Source organism: Tamandua tetradactyla, chromosome 3 (assembly GCF_023851605.1).
Source record: "Tamandua tetradactyla isolate mTamTet1 chromosome 3, mTamTet1.pri, whole genome shotgun sequence".
NCBI lineage: Eukaryota > Metazoa > Chordata > Mammalia > Pilosa > Myrmecophagidae > Tamandua > Tamandua tetradactyla.
The window spans coordinates 178,228,025-178,246,178 of NC_135329.1; the positions used below are offsets into that span (position 1 = coordinate 178,228,025).

Consider the following 18,154-nt stretch of genomic DNA (forward strand, 5'->3'; position numbering starts at 1 on the left):
CATCCCATAGTACCACTGTAGCCTCCCCACCCCCCAACTCTACCAGACTGCTATGTACCCAAACTGCCTCCCCACAGCAGAGCCCATATGGACCACAATGCAGGACTCCAGCCCCCTGTATGCAACGCCCCTGCACATCATCCACCACATTATTAGTGCAACCCAAGGACATGTTGGTCGCCATACCCCAGGAACACCCACCTAAGACTACGTGCCCCCTCAGTTCCAATCAATGTGCAAAAGTCTGAGAATGAAGCTGTGAAGTCACATCATGGAGGTTTCACAGCTGGTACTGCATGGCTCCTGGCTTCAATCAGGTCTCTCTTATTAATGCACTTTACACTTAGCTCAACACGATGACACTTTGACCCAGTGGCACCAAGTGCCAGTAGTCTTCAGTTAATTCCCTGGGTTGAGCTTACAGCAAATCCTGTTTCGTATGGACCGTCTGGCAATTTTTTTTTTTTTGCTAACTATAATGATAAAAGGATGTGTTAATCTATTCCGAATCATATCTAATTGAGTGCATGTTTTTAAAAAAGACACAAAACAAAGCTTACTCAATCTACCTGCAGTGACTGTTGCAAAACCATCATATGCAAAACCCAAAGAAATGGAAAAGTATTTTACAACTTGTATCACTATTGCACTGTTGTAATGTGTTAGACAGTTTAAAAACAGTATATGCCTTGTTTTTAAAAATAGTCTGTAAGAAAAAATGTTTACCTTTGATTTTTCTATTTTAATATTAGGGAGGTGTTCCAGTGGGCTTAGCATCTAAACCCTTTCAGATTTTGTATGGACACACAGATGAGGTGTTGAGTGTTGGTATCAGCACTGAGCTAGACATGGCAGTTTCAGGATCAAGGGTAAGATTTTACCTTTAAAAGTCGCAAATTATTTTCTCTGCAAGTTCAAGAGCAATATTTATTCTTAAAATGTTTTTCTAGGAAATTCTTTAACATTTTATGCCATATTTGTGTAGGACTTTGCTAAAGTATAGTCATAGAGAAAGAAAAAGCTCAAAAGATACTGAGTTCTATTTTGAGATTTTATCAGTCTTATTAGTTAAGGGAAGAGGGTATTCTGTGACGTAAAATACCATTTGAAATTTTAAGATTGGGATTTTTCCTAAGTTATATGTATCCTTGGTAGAATAATCCTTTTCTTGGTTCCTTTTCTACATTTCTTTATCTAGCCAGCTTTTCTTTCTCCTTTTTTGCCATTCTTTTCCTTTGTCTTTTTCATTTTCTAATGTTTTCTCTTTGTAGGATGGCACTGTGATTATACATACCATTCAGAAAGGTCAGTACATGAGGACTTTACGACCACCAAGTGAAAGTTCTCTGCTACTGACCATTCCCAATTTGGCCATATCTTGGGAAGGACATATTGTCATCTACTCCAGCATTGAAGAAAATACTTCTGTCAAGGTATATAATACTTTAATGCAATAGGGCTAGAATATCTGTAAGCTTATCTTTCCCTCCCCACGTTATACATGAGGCATTTGAGGAAGGGAAGAAGAGTAGTTTAAGGAGGATGTTTTCCTTTCATCTTTCAGTTGTTTATTTCTTTCCATTAAGTGGACTTCTACCACAGTCTTGGCTTAACATTTGTACTCTATTTTAGATTTTCTTATTGGCCTATATAATATATGATTTCAAAAATGATCTCTGATCATGTGAGACCTCATAAACTTAAGTGGAAATTGTAGCCAACTTAAGTTCTTTTTGCATAAGGCAGAGTAAAAATTTTTAAAAAACATGAGTTTTACATGTTTATTTTCCTGTCCATGATCCTGCTTTTTAAAAATTATAAGTTTAAAAAAATTTATATATATTTTTTTAATTTTAAGAATGGGCATTATTTTGGGGGTTAAATAATTTAATTCTCCTTTTCAGGGCAAGATTTTTAAAATTAATATTTGTCATTTAAATGTTATTTAGATTTGCTAATGCTATGCTAATGGAATAATGCAGTATACCAGAAATTGATTGGCTTTTACAAAGGGGATTTATTATGTTATACATTTACACTTCTAAGTCCATGAAAATTTCTAAATCAAGCCATCAGCAAGAGGATACCTACACTATCCTATCCTGTGGCTATCAAGCCATCAATAAGAGGAAAGAAAGGTCAATCCTATACAGGGTTTCTCTATCACATGAGACAACACATGGTGATGTCTCCTGGCCATTCTTTCTTTTCTGGGTTGGTTTCAAAATGGGTCTCTCAGCTCCTTTCTTAGCATCTCTGGGGGCATTCTATCTCCAGGCATCTGCTCTGTGTGCCAGCTCTCCAAGCATCTGTGCTTTCTCCAAAATTTCTCCCTCTTAAAGGACTCCAATAGGCAGGTTAAGATATACTTTGAGTGGAGAGGGTCACATCTCCATGGAAACAACCTAATGAAAAGGTCCCTCTCAAAAACAGGTCTTGGGCCATGGTGGCTCAGCAGACAGAGTTCTCGCCTGTCATGCCAGAGACCCATGTTCAATTCCTGGTGCCTGCCCACGCAAAAAAAAAAAAGAACAAAACCAAAAATCAGGTCTGCCCCCACAAGATTGCATTAGAAGAAAATGTCTTTTCAGGCGTACATAAGAGTTTCAAACTGGCACAAGTGTTATCTACATATTCTCTCCTTAAATATAACCATATTTTTATTCAAAAATTTTAAAGCCAGTAATCATTGTGTTATCATCATAGCCTTACCTGACAAGATGAAAACTCAGTTTTTATTTGAGATCATTAAGTTTTCTTCATCAAATCTTTGCAGGATAAGAATGCATTGCATCTGTTTTCTATAAATGGCAAATACCTACAGTCTCAAAACCTAAAGGAACAAGTATCAGACATATGTATAATTGGAGAACACATAGTCATGGGAAGCTTACAAGGATTCTTGTCCATTAGAGAACTCCACAGGTAAATTCTAAAAGTTATTGAAGTATCACTTAAGAAAAAGAGGTAATAATTACATCCAAGAATGGAAATCAGAATTCTAAGATACATTTTTTGGTTTATCAATTATGAAAAATGCCTCTTTTGGCACTATGAGCAAAAAATGTGGGAAGCTAAAGTATAATAGCTTTAGTAAATGTGATACCTATGTATATTTAAAAATGTACAACTAGCAAAAAATTCTTCATTGGACCAAAGATGGATTATGGATTTGAAAACTTTTCCAAATTATGGCTTGAATTTTTACAAAACAAATACTATATATAAATAAATATTTAAAATACTGTAAACAAATAGATACTAATATATTTGTCCATGCAGATGTATGTCTTATTATAAAATTGGGGAGGGGTGTCTTATGTTATTTAATCCTGTGAAGGAAAAAGATGTTTGGATACTGGATATATTTTGAATGTAGTATTCTTCATATTTACAATTTATATCCACAAAGTGCTGTTTTTCCCTATGTGCCTAAATACATTTTTTTCTTCTCTTTTCTTTTAAAAACTGTTATGGATATTTAACCTTAGCACCCCCAAAAAATCTTTTTTATAAATCACTTCCTGGTCCAGGGTATTATATCTTTATGCATTCATATCAGATTCCCCTCTCTACCAAAATTCCCTCCCTATTTTTGTTTTTAATTTCTCATTTTTGTCATTCTTTCTCCTGTGGTAGATCAATGACTCCACATTTTCTTTTAAAGCCCTGGTTACAAGGAACTTTTAAGAGAATCCCTAATTAGAAAAGTCATCGGATTTCAGCAATTCAGTCTAACTATGGGCAATATTCCCAAATACTATGTGTAAATCCTTTCCCAAATGTGCCCCCCTTGTACATATGTGTGCACACATTAATCAACCAAGTGAAAAGCATTTAATAAGAGCCCTATGTAGTCTGTACTGTGCTGCTTATTCATATTCACTTATTCAAAGTGCTGACTTTGAGGGGTTTTAGAATAGCTGGGAAAATATTAATACTTGTGTTTTAATGAGAGCAGTTTTAAAACTAGATTAATTATGTGATTTTGTGTACAAGAGGAGTTTGAAGCCATTAAGGATTACTGGAGATCAGAATAGCCAGAGGAGCCTTTAAAGGATTTGTGGGAATAGAAATGTATAGAGAGAGGAAATGCCTTCTTCATGAGGTTAGGATAGGCAAGATCAGAGAAAATAAAGGATGAAGATATAGGGACAGCAATGAGCGTGGTGTATATACTATGCTTGATTTCAGACATAAGGTCAAAGTAAGGCTTGAATAAATGCCCCCTGATGATCTGAGGCTCTGAGGATGGTGACTAGTAAAAGAACTTTATTTTCACCTGTTTGTGGACATGAAGGGCAAGATTGTAGTTAATATCGAGGTAGAACTCTACCTAACTCTTTTCCTCCTCATTTTGTTTCCCACCTTGCCTCTATTCCCACAAGCATCCTTTTACCTAGCGAACACACATGGGCTATTTGCCTTAGATAAATGATGGCTCAAAAAGAGGAGTCATAATAATAGAATAGACTGAAAATTGAAGAGAGATTAAGGTTCTATAGAGATTTTTTATATATTGGGTTGATGATCGCTTTATTAATATTATTGTTTGATTATATATGATTATTAGGAAAGTAGATGTTTAGAGAAAAAAATCTATTTATCAAGTATTTTAAATAATGCCATGAACGTGAAACTTTGTGTGAGTCATTTAAATTTTCTGAATACAAGTTTCTACTTAAAATTAGAATGCAGAATTAGATGATCATTATCTTCCAGGTATAAATTCTGTGGATCTTTCATTCTTGTAATTATGTCTATATTTTTCTCTCCTAGTTTGAATCTCAGCGTCAACCCATTAGCCATGAGATTGCCTATCCACTGTGTTTGTGTAACCAAAGAATACAGCCACATTCTTGTAGGATTAGAAGATGGCAAATTGATTGTGGTGGGTGTTGGCAAGCCAGCTGAGGTAAAACTTAGCATCAAGAAATCCATTTACCGCACTGTTGGAGATTCCTTTGGTTCTCCTTCATTCTATCTGAATCAGATGCCACCATTATGGATGAACAGATTAAAAAATAAATTTCATTTTTCAAAGGACAGTAAATGAAAAGAGTGAATAAAGCTATTATATGAATAATATTTGTTTTATAATATATGATATATTATGATACAATTGAGAGCACCTACTTGTCAATTTCTACCTATCATATATGAATAAGAAAATTATTTTATTTTCTCTTTCCAAATCTACATTCAAGACCACTACTTTGATTTCTGTACAAAAAGTATTTATAAAAAATGAAATATATGCTGAAACAATAAAACTATTTACTTTACTATTCACAAATTCACAGAATGACTATATGTCAGTTGTACTTCTGTACCTTGAAATAAGAACATCTCCACCAGAGGACCCGGGTTTGATTCCCAGTGCCTGTCCATGTAAAAAAAAAAAAAGATCTCCAGATAATATGGCTTATCTTTATTGAATTTCTTATAATTATTGTAAATATACTTGCTATTGCTGTGTCAATTACTGAATTACCCAGATATAAATCTAACACTTGTCCTAAGAAAATTTAGTGGTCTTCTCCAAGTGATTTAGTGATTCTTCTAGAAAATGTATTTTATTACATAGATTCAGATTAGCATTATAAATTTTTGGAGTCACCATCTGTCTTCTCTGAGAAATTAACAATGTGACATCTGTAGGGGTTGTTTCAAAGAAGAATTACTATCTCACTGTCAGTGGTTATAATACATCTATTTGGGAATCTTTTTGTTTTATAAATATTTTAAGATATCTTTAGTCCTTATACTCTTTTTCAGGATATTATTTAAACAGGAGAGGTTTTATTAAATAAAAGTGACCTGCAACAATATCTAGATTCAGATGTAATAGTTCACAAACAATGCCAGAAACATTATATGTATATTTGAAACATTTCAAGTATGTTTCCATTCAACACTAATTGAGTTTCTTGATCAATGAATTTCCAAAATGAATACTGCCCTCTGATAGTGTGACTTCATGAGAACTGTGCTCAGACTTTACTCTTTTGAGTGTTTTCACTTTTTATGGTTTCTTCAACTGCCTTTTTAAATGTGTTTCCTTCCTCTTAGACAATTTGTCAGTTTCTAATTTTACTGAATTTTTCTTTTAATTAAATGACCATTACATGCATATATTTTCTTTAAAAAGTTGATTGGCAGAAAAGCACTTTAAGCAGCTTCATTCTATAGGCTTACGTTAATATTTTATAATATTTATCAAATATCTTGATAATTTACCCTTATTGAAACTTTTCTGTAGTTTACAATACAAAGAATCTGAATTGTATATAGATATTGAATCAAGATATTTTCTATCTTTACTGCATTGCATCTTTGAATATATCATCGGACTTCAGTAAATAATATGACAGGATGCTTAGAATCTCACCTATTTAAAACATAATCCATTCTATAAATATGGCAGTATGGAATTTTTAATACATCAATATTTCTTTACATTTCAAGACTATTTTTATCTAAAGGCTTAAAATCCTCATTGACGTGTATTTTTATATCATGTGTCAGTTTTATGTACTACACTGTTAGTGTAAAAATCATATTTTTAAAAGACATGTTAAGGTAGTAATAACTTAGTGGAAATAATGTTTCAGAAAATATATCTGGAAATGAAAATGTAAAGCTAGTATGCCAAAGCCACTCTGGTATTTTTGCATGAGACTTGTTTTTCTCTTTAATCACTCCAATAAATGTACCCTAGAAAAGTGACTGTTTAAAGAGGGTGGCAGAGGAATCATGAATAAAAATGTTTCCTTTGTGGGTTTCTCCCCCAACCTCAATGTATAAGCTCTCTTAAAAGGGCATGCATTCACTGACTTGATTAAAAGTTAGATGATATTTGTTTGCTGGGAAGTGTGGTAGATGGTGCAAATTTAATGGTATACAAAATGTGATTCTTACCTTCAAAGAGTATATTTTTTTCTACGTTACTTTTTGCATTATATACTGAAATGTAATCTTTTGAAATTCTTATCAAAAAAACTCTTTTCGGGCAGGCCACAGTGGCTCAGCAGGCAAGGATGCTTGCCTGCCATGCCAGAGTACCCGGGTTCAATTCCTGGTGCCTGCCCATGTAAAAAAAGAAAGCTCTTTTCACCTAACTATCATTTTACTTTCTTTTTATTCTTTTGATTAACATTAATAGTACTACAAGTGTTAAGAGAAGACAATCTCAAAGATATGTCTCTTGTTAGCTAGATTAAGTATAGCTTAAGAACCTTATTTTAATGAAGTGATACATATTTCTGTTAAGACATAAAATAAGGAGTCTGTTAATTTTTACATCACTGGAATGTTTAATTTAAGAATTTCCACATTGAAATTAAACCTTTCTCAACTGAAAGACAATCAACATATAAACCTTTCATCATTACTATTATTATTAATCAAGAATCTTTAAAATGTTTATGATTCTGCTAACAAAACCTATCTTTTTGGCATTCTACAAAATCAATGGCTTGTATATTGATTTAAAAAATTTTTTTTTCTTTAACATCTATTCTTTTTTTCTCTGGATTACTTTAAACAGACACGTTCAGGTCCACTTTCTCGAAAATTGTGGGGATCTAGCAAGCGACTCAGCCAGATTTCAGCTGGAGAAACTGAATATAATACTCAGGAGTCCAAGTGATTGCTATTTCCATCTTCTGCCATGGATAACTGAAACTTGATTTACTGCTTTGTCACTTTAACTACACCTCTCAACTGTCATCAATTTTTCAGGGCTTTTATCCCTGAAAAACAGTTAGGGATTATGAATACTTGGTATGAGATGTTTATAAAGATGTAGGTTATTATCCACTTTAAAAATCTGTTTAGCATTATTAAATTCAATCTCATCAATTTTTAGTTTAAATTAATGTGTATTTGAAAAAGTACAATGGATTAGATGTAATGGCCCATTCCTAAGGATCATTAAATTCATTTTTTAAAACAAAATTCCAAAAATGGAGAAATTAGTTTTTTATATCATTTGCTTATTACACTAAACAACAAAATTTAAGGTGTTTCTAATAAAAAGAGTGCAGATGTTGGGACAGTTGAGAGATATGGTTTTTTAATACATTCTTTAGTTAATCATTTTCCTGTTTACTGACCATCATATAAAAAATGATCCATTTATTTATGGAACTGCTGATTGAAGGTAATATTTTAAAGACATCTGGTGTGTATTTGGATTTTTAAAACGGCATAAATTCCAGATTTGCATGATAAGATGAAAATAAGAATATTGAAAATGGAACATTGGTTCCTTCCACTATTACTTAACTATTCTGAGAATTTACCCAGATGTATTATTATATTTAAATAATAAAGGTTGATGAGGAAAAAGATAAACTAGAGATACATTTTACAGATGTATTTCATTAGCAGTATAATTAAGCAAAAATGCTTTTTGTGATTTTGACAGTAGCATTTGTAGCACAATCATATCTGCAAAGTTCAAAATTTCTTGTCATTTCCTTCACTAAGCAAGTAGTATGCTTTTACCCCAAAATTAGAAGTTAGCAATAATACCCAAATCTATTACATTTTTATTTAGGATTTCACTGATTAATTTTTAAAGATATGCATAGCTTACAATAGTAATTTTGATAAAGTAATTTTTAAAAATACACGTTTCTATTTTGTGTTATGTATAACTTTCAGGAGTACAGATTATTATGCATAGCTAAATATATTATACATTTATTATTCAAGATTTTAAAGCAAAAGGCTGATTGATTTAATTTGGAATTTGAAGGGATTCTTAAAGTGCTGTCATAAAGTCTTCTTTGGAGTTAGGTTAGGGAGCTTTTACAACTACAAATGTTCTTAATTTGAGATTCCATGGATTTGAGAAGATTTGTGTATCCCCTGAAATTGTGTGGAAAATTTTTATATGTTAATTGAATTTTTCAAGAGAGAATGGCTTCATGCTTTTTAAAGGTGTTAGTGACAAAAAAAAAAGGGTTAAGAGTGACTTTTTATGATAACAGCTTCTTTAAAAATAATCTTTTTTATGCCACAAATCATGGTTTTCCTCACATCCCATTTTCTCAATTGTGTGTAGAAGAAATTTCCTCTCTGCAATTCTTCTCTCCTTGTGAGTGTAGTATTCAGGGCCCTTTTCCTTATAATCTGTGATTGAGTAAGGAATTTTTAAGTAAAGAATTCTTTTTTAGGGAAAATCTTTAAATAAATTTGTTTGTTATGAGTCAGGACAAATAAAAACTTAATAGAAAAAGTTTCTTTCAAATAAAATCCTGTATATCAAACAGCAAATAATAGCTAAGTTTTAGAGAAATAATATTGAAACTGATACACGAATATAAAATAGAATATATGCAAATGTGAAAGTTTCCCATTTTGAGGACTTCAGGAATTTCTGTTGAAAAAGTCTCAAAGCAAATTAACAGGTAATTATAGTTTATGAATGAGATTGCTTCTAGTAGTTTATTTCATTTTATTTTAATTTTTACTTTACATTTTAGGAGATTTCAAGACAGCAGAACAAACATGATTGATTTTTGGTTTATAGAATGCTGATTTTTTTAAAAACTGTCAAAACTTTGGAAAATTTTATTTTGCTTATTCATCTAGAGATTTTTTGGGGTGAACGGGGGCGGAGTGCACAGACCTGGGAATTGAACCCTGGCCTCCCACGTGGCAGGCAAGAATTCTACCACTGAACTACCCTTGCACCCCGCATCCAGAGATTTTAATATAAAATTTCCTTCTATATTTTCTTTCTTTTTAAGGTTACTTAATATAGGTTTTGGAAATTGTTTTGGATGCTTATAAGGTACAAAAAACTTTAACTTAGCTTATTCAGAAAGATTCCTAAATTTACATTGTTTTTTGTGCTGCTTTTTAGATGGAGAAGCTGAGCACACAGTACTAATTTTGTAGCTCATATAGGAAGAAGCTTTGTTGACCGCAGAAGAGGTATCAACAAAGTAAGAGGTATCCTACTTAGGATCAGACTATATGTTCAGTATAGGGTAATTATTCCTTATATTAGTAAAACCAAACATACAGAATTGCAAAGGAGAAAGAAGTCTTGAGAATACTAGCAGCAGTCTATGGAACTTATAAGTTATCTCTTAAAATACATAAATACATTAGAAACTATTAGCTGAGTGATATGTTCCTCTTTTAAACAGCATAGCCCACTGAATAAAAAAATTCTAGATAAAACTAACGGAAAGGTACACTTTGGGGGATTCTTATGTATTCCAATGTTATCTGTAGAAATTGTTTCTATATCATATAATGAAAGAAATTAGCAGTATCATTAAAATGGAATAACAGGTGAACCTTTCAGTTGATGATTATAATATCTCATCCCAGCTGTTATAAAATCTTTTGTCTTTGCAGAATTTTTTCATTTGCTTTTGTTTCTTGACACTGGAGATAAGGTGAATAAAAATCTCAGCATCCTGTGATAGGGCAAAAATTACGATAAAATAATGAATTTACTTTTATAAAGTGAGATCAAATATTAAAACATATAATAGCTTTTCTCATTTAGAGAATAAAGAGACTTTATTTCCCCAATAGTATTCTGTCATTACTTATATAAACTAGAGGAGAGAAGGCAGAATAGATCAGGGCATGAAAATAAGGTAACTGTAAAAACGAAGCTGGCTGGTTGGTTTAGTCTTTATTTTTAGCCTGTTGTAGCTCATGTCAGCTATGGAGAAATTTCTTTCTATTAATTTCCTGGTCAAGTGCATCCTTTTGTTGGAGAAAACACACCAAGTATCTATCTTGTCATTATCAGGGCACATCAGTGAAGATTTATCTTTTTCTCTATTTAGACAATATAACAACTAACTTTCAAAGACCTGGTATCGAGAATCAGTTTTATGCTTCTGAGAGGAATGGGTATACATTCATAATTAGATCTGAAGATTGAATTTTGAGATTTATTTGTATTTTGCTTGAATAGGAATAGGCAGAAAAAAACTTGCAAAGTGAGATGCCACATTTGTATTTAGACAAAGACACATGGTCTTTGCCTTTAAGTTTATCTTATATTATTATTACTAGGTAAATCACTAGTCAAAATCATTTAATTGAATTTTAAAAGGTTAGCTCCTTTTCTTTACTTATTTTTATAGAATGAGTATCATTGTCTTTCCCATCTTTCCTATTTAAAGCTACAAGTGCATGGATTCTTAAATATAAAAATAATATAAATGCTAAATCATATATCATGTCAACATGTGTATGCATGTGTGTGTTGTATAAAGGTAAGTCTCCTCAAAGTATCATTAAGCCTGTCTTCTATAAATAAGTTCTTAAACTGTCTTCAGGATAAGGATGCAATTTTTGACTGGGATATAAAAAATGAAATATATTTTTTCCTTTGTAAATCTAATCTCATATTTTTTTCTTTACCAGTCAGGCTCATAGCTTGTCCTAATTATTGTTCCTCTCTATAACTGAAACTATTCTTTTCCCAATAAATGAACAATCTTAAATAATTTTATCACACTCAGCAAGTATGTTCTCATATCTGCCTAATTCACATATCATTTATACTCAGCATTTGATTTGTTCCAAACTTTAACTCCATCCAAAGGAATTTTCTGTAGGACTTTCCTGTATTTATCGGAGACTTGGTGATGGTTTACCTGATGACATTAGCAAACAACAGTATAGTGTTTGTCAGTCATCATTACAGTATTGGTTAAAATGCTTTCTTGGCTGCAGTCTTCTTTAATTTGAGTCCAGCATTTCTAAGCCAGTGTTTCTTAGTTAAGTGTGCAAATCAGACTTGTCCATGGAGTTTTATAAATTTACTAGTATCTAGGCACTATTATGGATATGTTTATTTGACATTCTTGGTAAAAAAAAAATAAAAATGTTTTAGGATTATTATATATCTTAAAATATTTGCCTCTATAGAAATTATACTCATTGATTTTTATAAATCAGATATTATATTCCCAGACTTATTAAAAGATAGGCTTATTATCCTTAGAAACATTTTGTCCAAAATTTGTTTGGAATAGCATTATTATCTTCATTTTGCATGCTCTAGAAGCAACCACATTTCCTTTCACTTGCATTATTTTTATTATGAACCTTCTTTAGACCTTTCTTATTTGAAAATTTTAACTATTACGTGCCCCCCAAAAAAGTATCTGTTTGTTAATGTTATTCCTAATGACTATCACTGAATATTTGCACGTTTGACTTTGATAACATTTTAAAATATAAGGAAAAAGCTTAAGTACCTAAATGCTAAATTTAGAACATAGAATTAGATCTCTTGTAGCCTTGAAGCTTATAATCTAAGACTATTTCTAATGCTTTTTAGCATTAGTAATACTTCTGATGACTTTTATAGGCAAAGCCTCTGTATAGAAATAATCTTTAATTTTTCTTATGAAAATTCTTAGTGTTACAGGGAATACAAGCATTGACATTTAAAATACTTAGGCAAAATTGGAAATGATTCAGTTATCCAAGTTAAAAATAAAAGGCCATAGTAGAGTATAAAAGTTACATGATTTTCTTCAGTATGTAAATGTGTCTAGTTTATCAGATACTTTTCTGGTAAATAGCAATAATTCATCAGACACATCTCCTTATATTATCTCAGTGACATTTGTCATATGTGGTGATTTCTAACACTTTGGAGGATATGGACCTTTGAAGCAAATGGCTTTAGTGAAAAGTAAAAGATGAAGATACAACAGTATTTATCTTTGTCTTAATGCCCATAATCTTAATATGAACTGAAAATTCAGGAGGAAGAAGACAAGTAGAAAGTCATTAATTCAACATTTGTTTTCTATAGTATAGTTGTAATATTTCCTTGGAACCTTGTTTTGCAAATATGAAAGTAATAACAATAACAACAGCACAGTTTTGTCATTTTAAGAATTACCTATTCATTTTTCAAAGTTGGCTGTTAGTGATGCTTTGGTGTGTGTGTATTTAGTTTCCACTTATAGTATGATGGCTAACTCATTATTTTAAATTAATTTATTTATAACTATTTCTATCTGTAATGCCATTGGAAAAGTTAAGACTTAGCTGAGATTGAAAAATAAAATTATATTTCATTGATTAAAATATAAGATATTTTTTAAAAGTCTTATTCCAATTGGATATTTGGTATTTTATTCTGGTAATAATATATTTCTACATAATATGACAAACTAGAGGTTCTGTGATAGTCAACATTAAAATGCTATTTTTGATGTTACTTCTTTTGGAAATATTTTCTCATACTATCTAAGCAATGTATTTTAAGATTTAGTCATGGACTTAACCCACAAATTTATAAATGCTACTCTTGCATTTTGAAAGAAAAAAATGCTTGCGTGATAGACATAATTATTTTGCTCTTGAGAATGAAAAAAAAACCTTATATTCATCAATAAACACTTTTAAAAGTGTTTCTACTAGGGAGCTGTCAGTGCTGAGACTTAACCAAAAAACAATTCTAGCCTTTTGGTTTCATATATAGGGATCAAAAAAAATCTTCCTTTGGAAATATTGTTTCTTCCTTTGGAATTTTCATTACTTTTCCTAGATAACTTTTTAGTGATTTTATTATAATAGTTTCTTTGCTTTTTTTTGACAATTATGACATTTTAAAGTAGATCTTACTGTTGAATATCTTTTACATTTTAGATTCCCCTGTTCTGCTTTTAACTACTATCAAAGACTGTGACTCATAAACACCACCAAAAATTTTTTGTGGCTTTTGCTTATGTGCTAGTCTATTCTGCTCAGAAACTCTTAACAACTATGGCTTTCCTTCCTCCAAGTATTTGCTCTTTTAGACTTGAGGCAAAAAAAAGAAAAAGAAAAAAGTAATCAGGAGACATAGCTAGACAGCCATATTCTGTCAGAATCATTGCTGTGGAAGTGAATCCATTATGGCAGAAAAATATCAAACATATTTGATTCAATTATTTTGTCAGCTTTTTTGGGACCCACAGTAAATAGAAGCATTTCAGCATTTTCATAGAGGGTGACAGTGACTTGAAGGTATGTATATGCATAAGCAAGTCAGAGGGGGGAAGCTGAAAATTCAAAACAGCTACTTTAAAGGAGAAGTATTGGAAATTGTGCTGCTACCTATATATTTAAAGGATGCAAAAAGTTGTGTAATTATTTGAAAATGTACCTTTTCATTTATTCTGCAATTGACCAGGTAGAAGAAAATGTTAAGCCTTATTTATATCTAATTATTAACTGTGCAAACTGTGACTCAATGGATATTTGTATGCCAAAAAAAAAGTTTTGAAGTCAAGCAACTTTTAGACTTAATAAGGAAGTATGAAACACCTAATTTTGATTAATATTCTCATTATAATGACATTACTGTTAACTTGGTGCAATACATTCTTTCCTTCCTCACCGTTTTAAAATTAAAACATAAGGTGTATGTTTTGTTTATTTGTTGCCTTGAATGCTGCTTTAATAATTGTCAATGTGTGTATATGATCTGATGTTTGATGTCTTTCTGTATAGCATGATTGAAAATAATTGAAAATTTTGCACTTTTTTATTCCCTTGGAAAATTTGTATTCTGTTTTTAAGAATGTACATTTATTTTGTACATAATAAATTAATTTTCTATATGAAAATGGGTTTGATTCAAATAAAAAAAGTGATGTTACTTTCTTTAGTTGACTTGTAATTCTCAACTCATAAGAGACTGATAGGAACTTAGCCATGGCTAAGTTATTTGACTTAAGCAAGGGATTGAATATGGTATTTGTTAAGCAACAAATTGGTCACTGCTCCTTTCTCACGAGTAGAATTTCTTCCTTAGTCATATATAACACATATATATACATATATATATATATACATATACATATATATATAATATATATACATATATATATTATATATATATACATATATATATAATATATAGTTTTTTTCATATATAACAGCAGATATTTAGTCTTTCATTTAAAGCTTCCTCAAAAACATTGCTACCTTTTTATTCTTTTCCCTAGCAAATGATCATAGTCCTAAATCTCCGTTTCTGGTTAACCAAATAAGTCACTACATTGTTTTGTATTCTCTTTTTTTGTGTAACTTTAATTTCCTTATATAATTAAGATATTTTATTCATCAACTTTGGACAGTCCAAATGTTGTCCTCAGCCTTCTGTTTTTGTTAAGGCTAATAGAATCTAATCCATAAGACCTGGGCCAAATTCTGTTCCAAGCTCTTATTTGTCTCCATACCCAGACAAGACAATAGAAATGAACGTAATTTATTTAGCCTAACACCATCTAATACACTATACCATTCTTTACTGAAGACATTTCACTAGAACTGAAACTTCCTGCGTTCATCCATCTGGTGAGATTTCTCTCTCACTGGACAATCAAAGTCAGGTCAATTACAGACTTAATTAAGACTGCCTTGCTTTTCTGAAATAAATCCAATAAAACCCTGCCGTTACAAATCTCACACCCTGGGTTGGCTTAAACAACAGTTATCTATTGGTTCATGGTTTTGAGGCTAGGAGAATCAAAAATCTCAATATTGGCAAAGCTTACTTTCTCTGGTGCTGGCTGTTGGCAATCTTTGGGGTTCCTTGGATTTCCCATATATGGCGATATCCTCTTCTTTTACTTCTGGGTTCCAGCTGACTTCCAGCTTCTGGATCCTTCCTATGACTTTCTCTTGAGAAGGAGTCCAGTAACCCTGATTGACTCACCCCCATTCAACTGGGTCACACAGTAACTGAAAGTAACATTTTTTAAAGGTCCAATCTACAATGGGTCCATAGGGATGTAGATTAGGAGCAGGTAATTGTTGGGTTTCACACAATAATACTGAAGCTTATATTTTTTGCCACATTATATATTTCATTAATGAACATCTGAGATTAAATTATTTTTTAAACTTTCATATTGTGAATAACATTTTACTAATTTTTTATTTATTTGCTACTGAACTTAGAATTACTTTGTCTATTCAACTCCTGTAAAACTCTTTACCTATGTGGTTATTTTGTGTATTTCTAAAAATTGTATTCATTCAGAGATTGGAAGAGTTAGGAAGGCTACAGAAAAATTATGAATGACCATCATTCATGCTTTAGTCATATCAAATTATTTTTGAAAGTAGGTGCCTTCTTACATTATTGAACTTTACCTTATAGCCCAAATCCTTGAATAAATCATGGATTTTGGGGAGAAAACCAATGTGCCAAATTATTCATATGTTTACAACATACTGATCATTAATGAAAAGATGACTATTGTAGAGCAGGGTACTACAATGATGTGTCATGGGGAAAAAGGCTCATGGACACAACAGAAACTCTGGGCAAGTTACTTTTTTTATTACTTGCTCAGCCTAGAGTCCAGAAGGCATATAACCTCTCTGTTACACAGCAAAAGGATTCCAGAAAAGCAGGAAAAATCCCATTTCAGCTGGAGAAGTTCCATTTTAGCTGATCTCCCGGGTGACCCAAAACTGCTTCTAGTCAGGGTCACTGGATGGCAGCTCCACATGCCCCACTTCATCAGAGAAGAAAGATCAATCTATACTGTTAGAGTATGGTATTTATCCACCCTGGGCTGAAGCGGCCTAGTCACTGAGAATTCCTGCCTTAGCATCTAGGCTGCTTGTTCCCAATTTCCAGGTTTAAGGTCTGGTAGGCCCTTACATTGGACTTAATTCCCCCAGTTGCAGAGTAGCATACAATAGAATAGAGGTGGGGGTAATTGGAGGATAGCCGTTTCAGCGTGTGTCTGTTCGTGACTTCCCCCAGAGAAGGAAGTAGGGGGGAAGTGATGTCTGGGCAATGACCACTTCACAGGTATCTGTGGCTTCCCTAACAGTCCATCTCTTGGCCTTTCAACCAGGCCCAGCCTACTCCTCTGCATTATTTTTCTATAATGTAGCTCACCTCCCCATCTTGGATATGAAGGCAGACATGAGTCGGGCCTATTGCCTTAGGCAAAGTTGTCAGTAAAGTTTTGAGAATACCAGTGACTGCAGCACATTTTAGGAAGGCTTTACTGATCACTCCAAGCGGGGTGATCAGGTCAGTCTGAAGTAATGTTTGCATCTATACCCCCCTTCCCACTGAGAGACAGCTATAGAGGCCCCACATACAATCTGTTTGTACATTTTGTAGCCAATGGGTTTGCTGTGGATTTTACTTACTCTCCCTGTTGCACTTCTGAGGTATTAACTCATGTTAGTAATAGTATATATAACCTCCATGTTGGGATAGGAGAGAGCCAAAAAAAAACAATGCAGTCATTATTATTTTGGCTAGCATCTAATGATTTTGCTGTGAAGTGCTCATGATGTGAACTCTCAATACCAGTCACCGCAGCTGCTAGATTACATGTCATATGGCAACTGGTGAACAGACTGGAAAGACGGCTGAACCATTAGCTAGTTTCATTACATCAAGAATTGTTGCATCTCCACAGTTGCTAGTTGTGCCATTATCTTTGTGGCAAGGCAAAAATGAAGGACTTCCTGGTGTTAGTTCACACATGAGGCAGGGAAGATCAGCCTCTTGAGTATGAATTCGGACTCAGCAAAGAGGAGAGAAAAAGCAAGCAATAGGCTTGGGCAGCTACTTCCTGTGGAAGTAATTTATTTTTCCCTTCTAAGGCCACCCAGTCTTTCTGCCCCTTTCCCCGAGCTATAACTTTACCCATATCTTCAGCTTACTTCCACCCCTTCCTGAGAGATAGGACTTGTCAGGACTCCTCAAAGGTGTCCCATGATCATTCCCAAGGGTACTGGTAGACTAACTAGGGGTAGGCATCACCCACTAACCTCCAGCATATGAGTGTAAGATCCCATAGGTCCTGCCTAGTGGATTGTTACCCCCCATGTATTAAGCACCTCTAGACTTCTGTTGGTCATTTCATCCCTCCACCTAGCAGTCCTAAATGCTCACCATCCTGAGAATCATGTAGAGGATATAATGGGGTTAAAAGCAGGATGATTCCTCAATAGTAGCTGAAAAAAAAAAAAAAGAGTCCCAAGTGGTATTCTTGTTCCTCTTCTGGGACCAGTCTTCATCCTGATAGGTTTAAGGGCAGATGGGCAGCAAAGCCTGGGTTCCTTCCCCAACTCTTGTCCCCTCCCCAGCCATGAAGCAAGATAAAGCCATGTCATTCAAATA

At 32.9% G+C, this 18,154-nt stretch overlaps 1 protein-coding gene across 19 annotated transcripts in view; it reads left to right on the forward strand.

The window, feature by feature from the left end:
• Positions 1–14,616, forward strand: part of NBEAL1 (neurobeachin like 1) — a 312,588-nt gene extending 297,972 nt beyond the window's left edge. For 13 of the 19 annotated variants that reach the window (XM_077154746.1, XM_077154761.1, XM_077154756.1 and 10 more), the window contains 4 exons: positions 753–869; positions 1,272–1,433; positions 2,777–2,925; positions 4,780–7,473. In XM_077154746.1, coding sequence (XP_077010861.1) covers positions 753–869; positions 1,272–1,433; positions 2,777–2,925; positions 4,780–5,056 — 705 coding nt within the window. In that variant the 3' untranslated portion in view covers positions 5,057–7,473. Of the gene's footprint in view, positions 1–752; positions 870–1,271; positions 1,434–2,776; positions 2,926–4,779; positions 7,475–7,549 lie in introns of those variants that run through there. The other 6 variants (XM_077154757.1, XM_077154760.1, XM_077154763.1 and 3 more) reach the window with 3 other exon arrangements.
• The last annotated feature ends 3,538 nt before the right edge of the window (positions 14,617–18,154 follow it).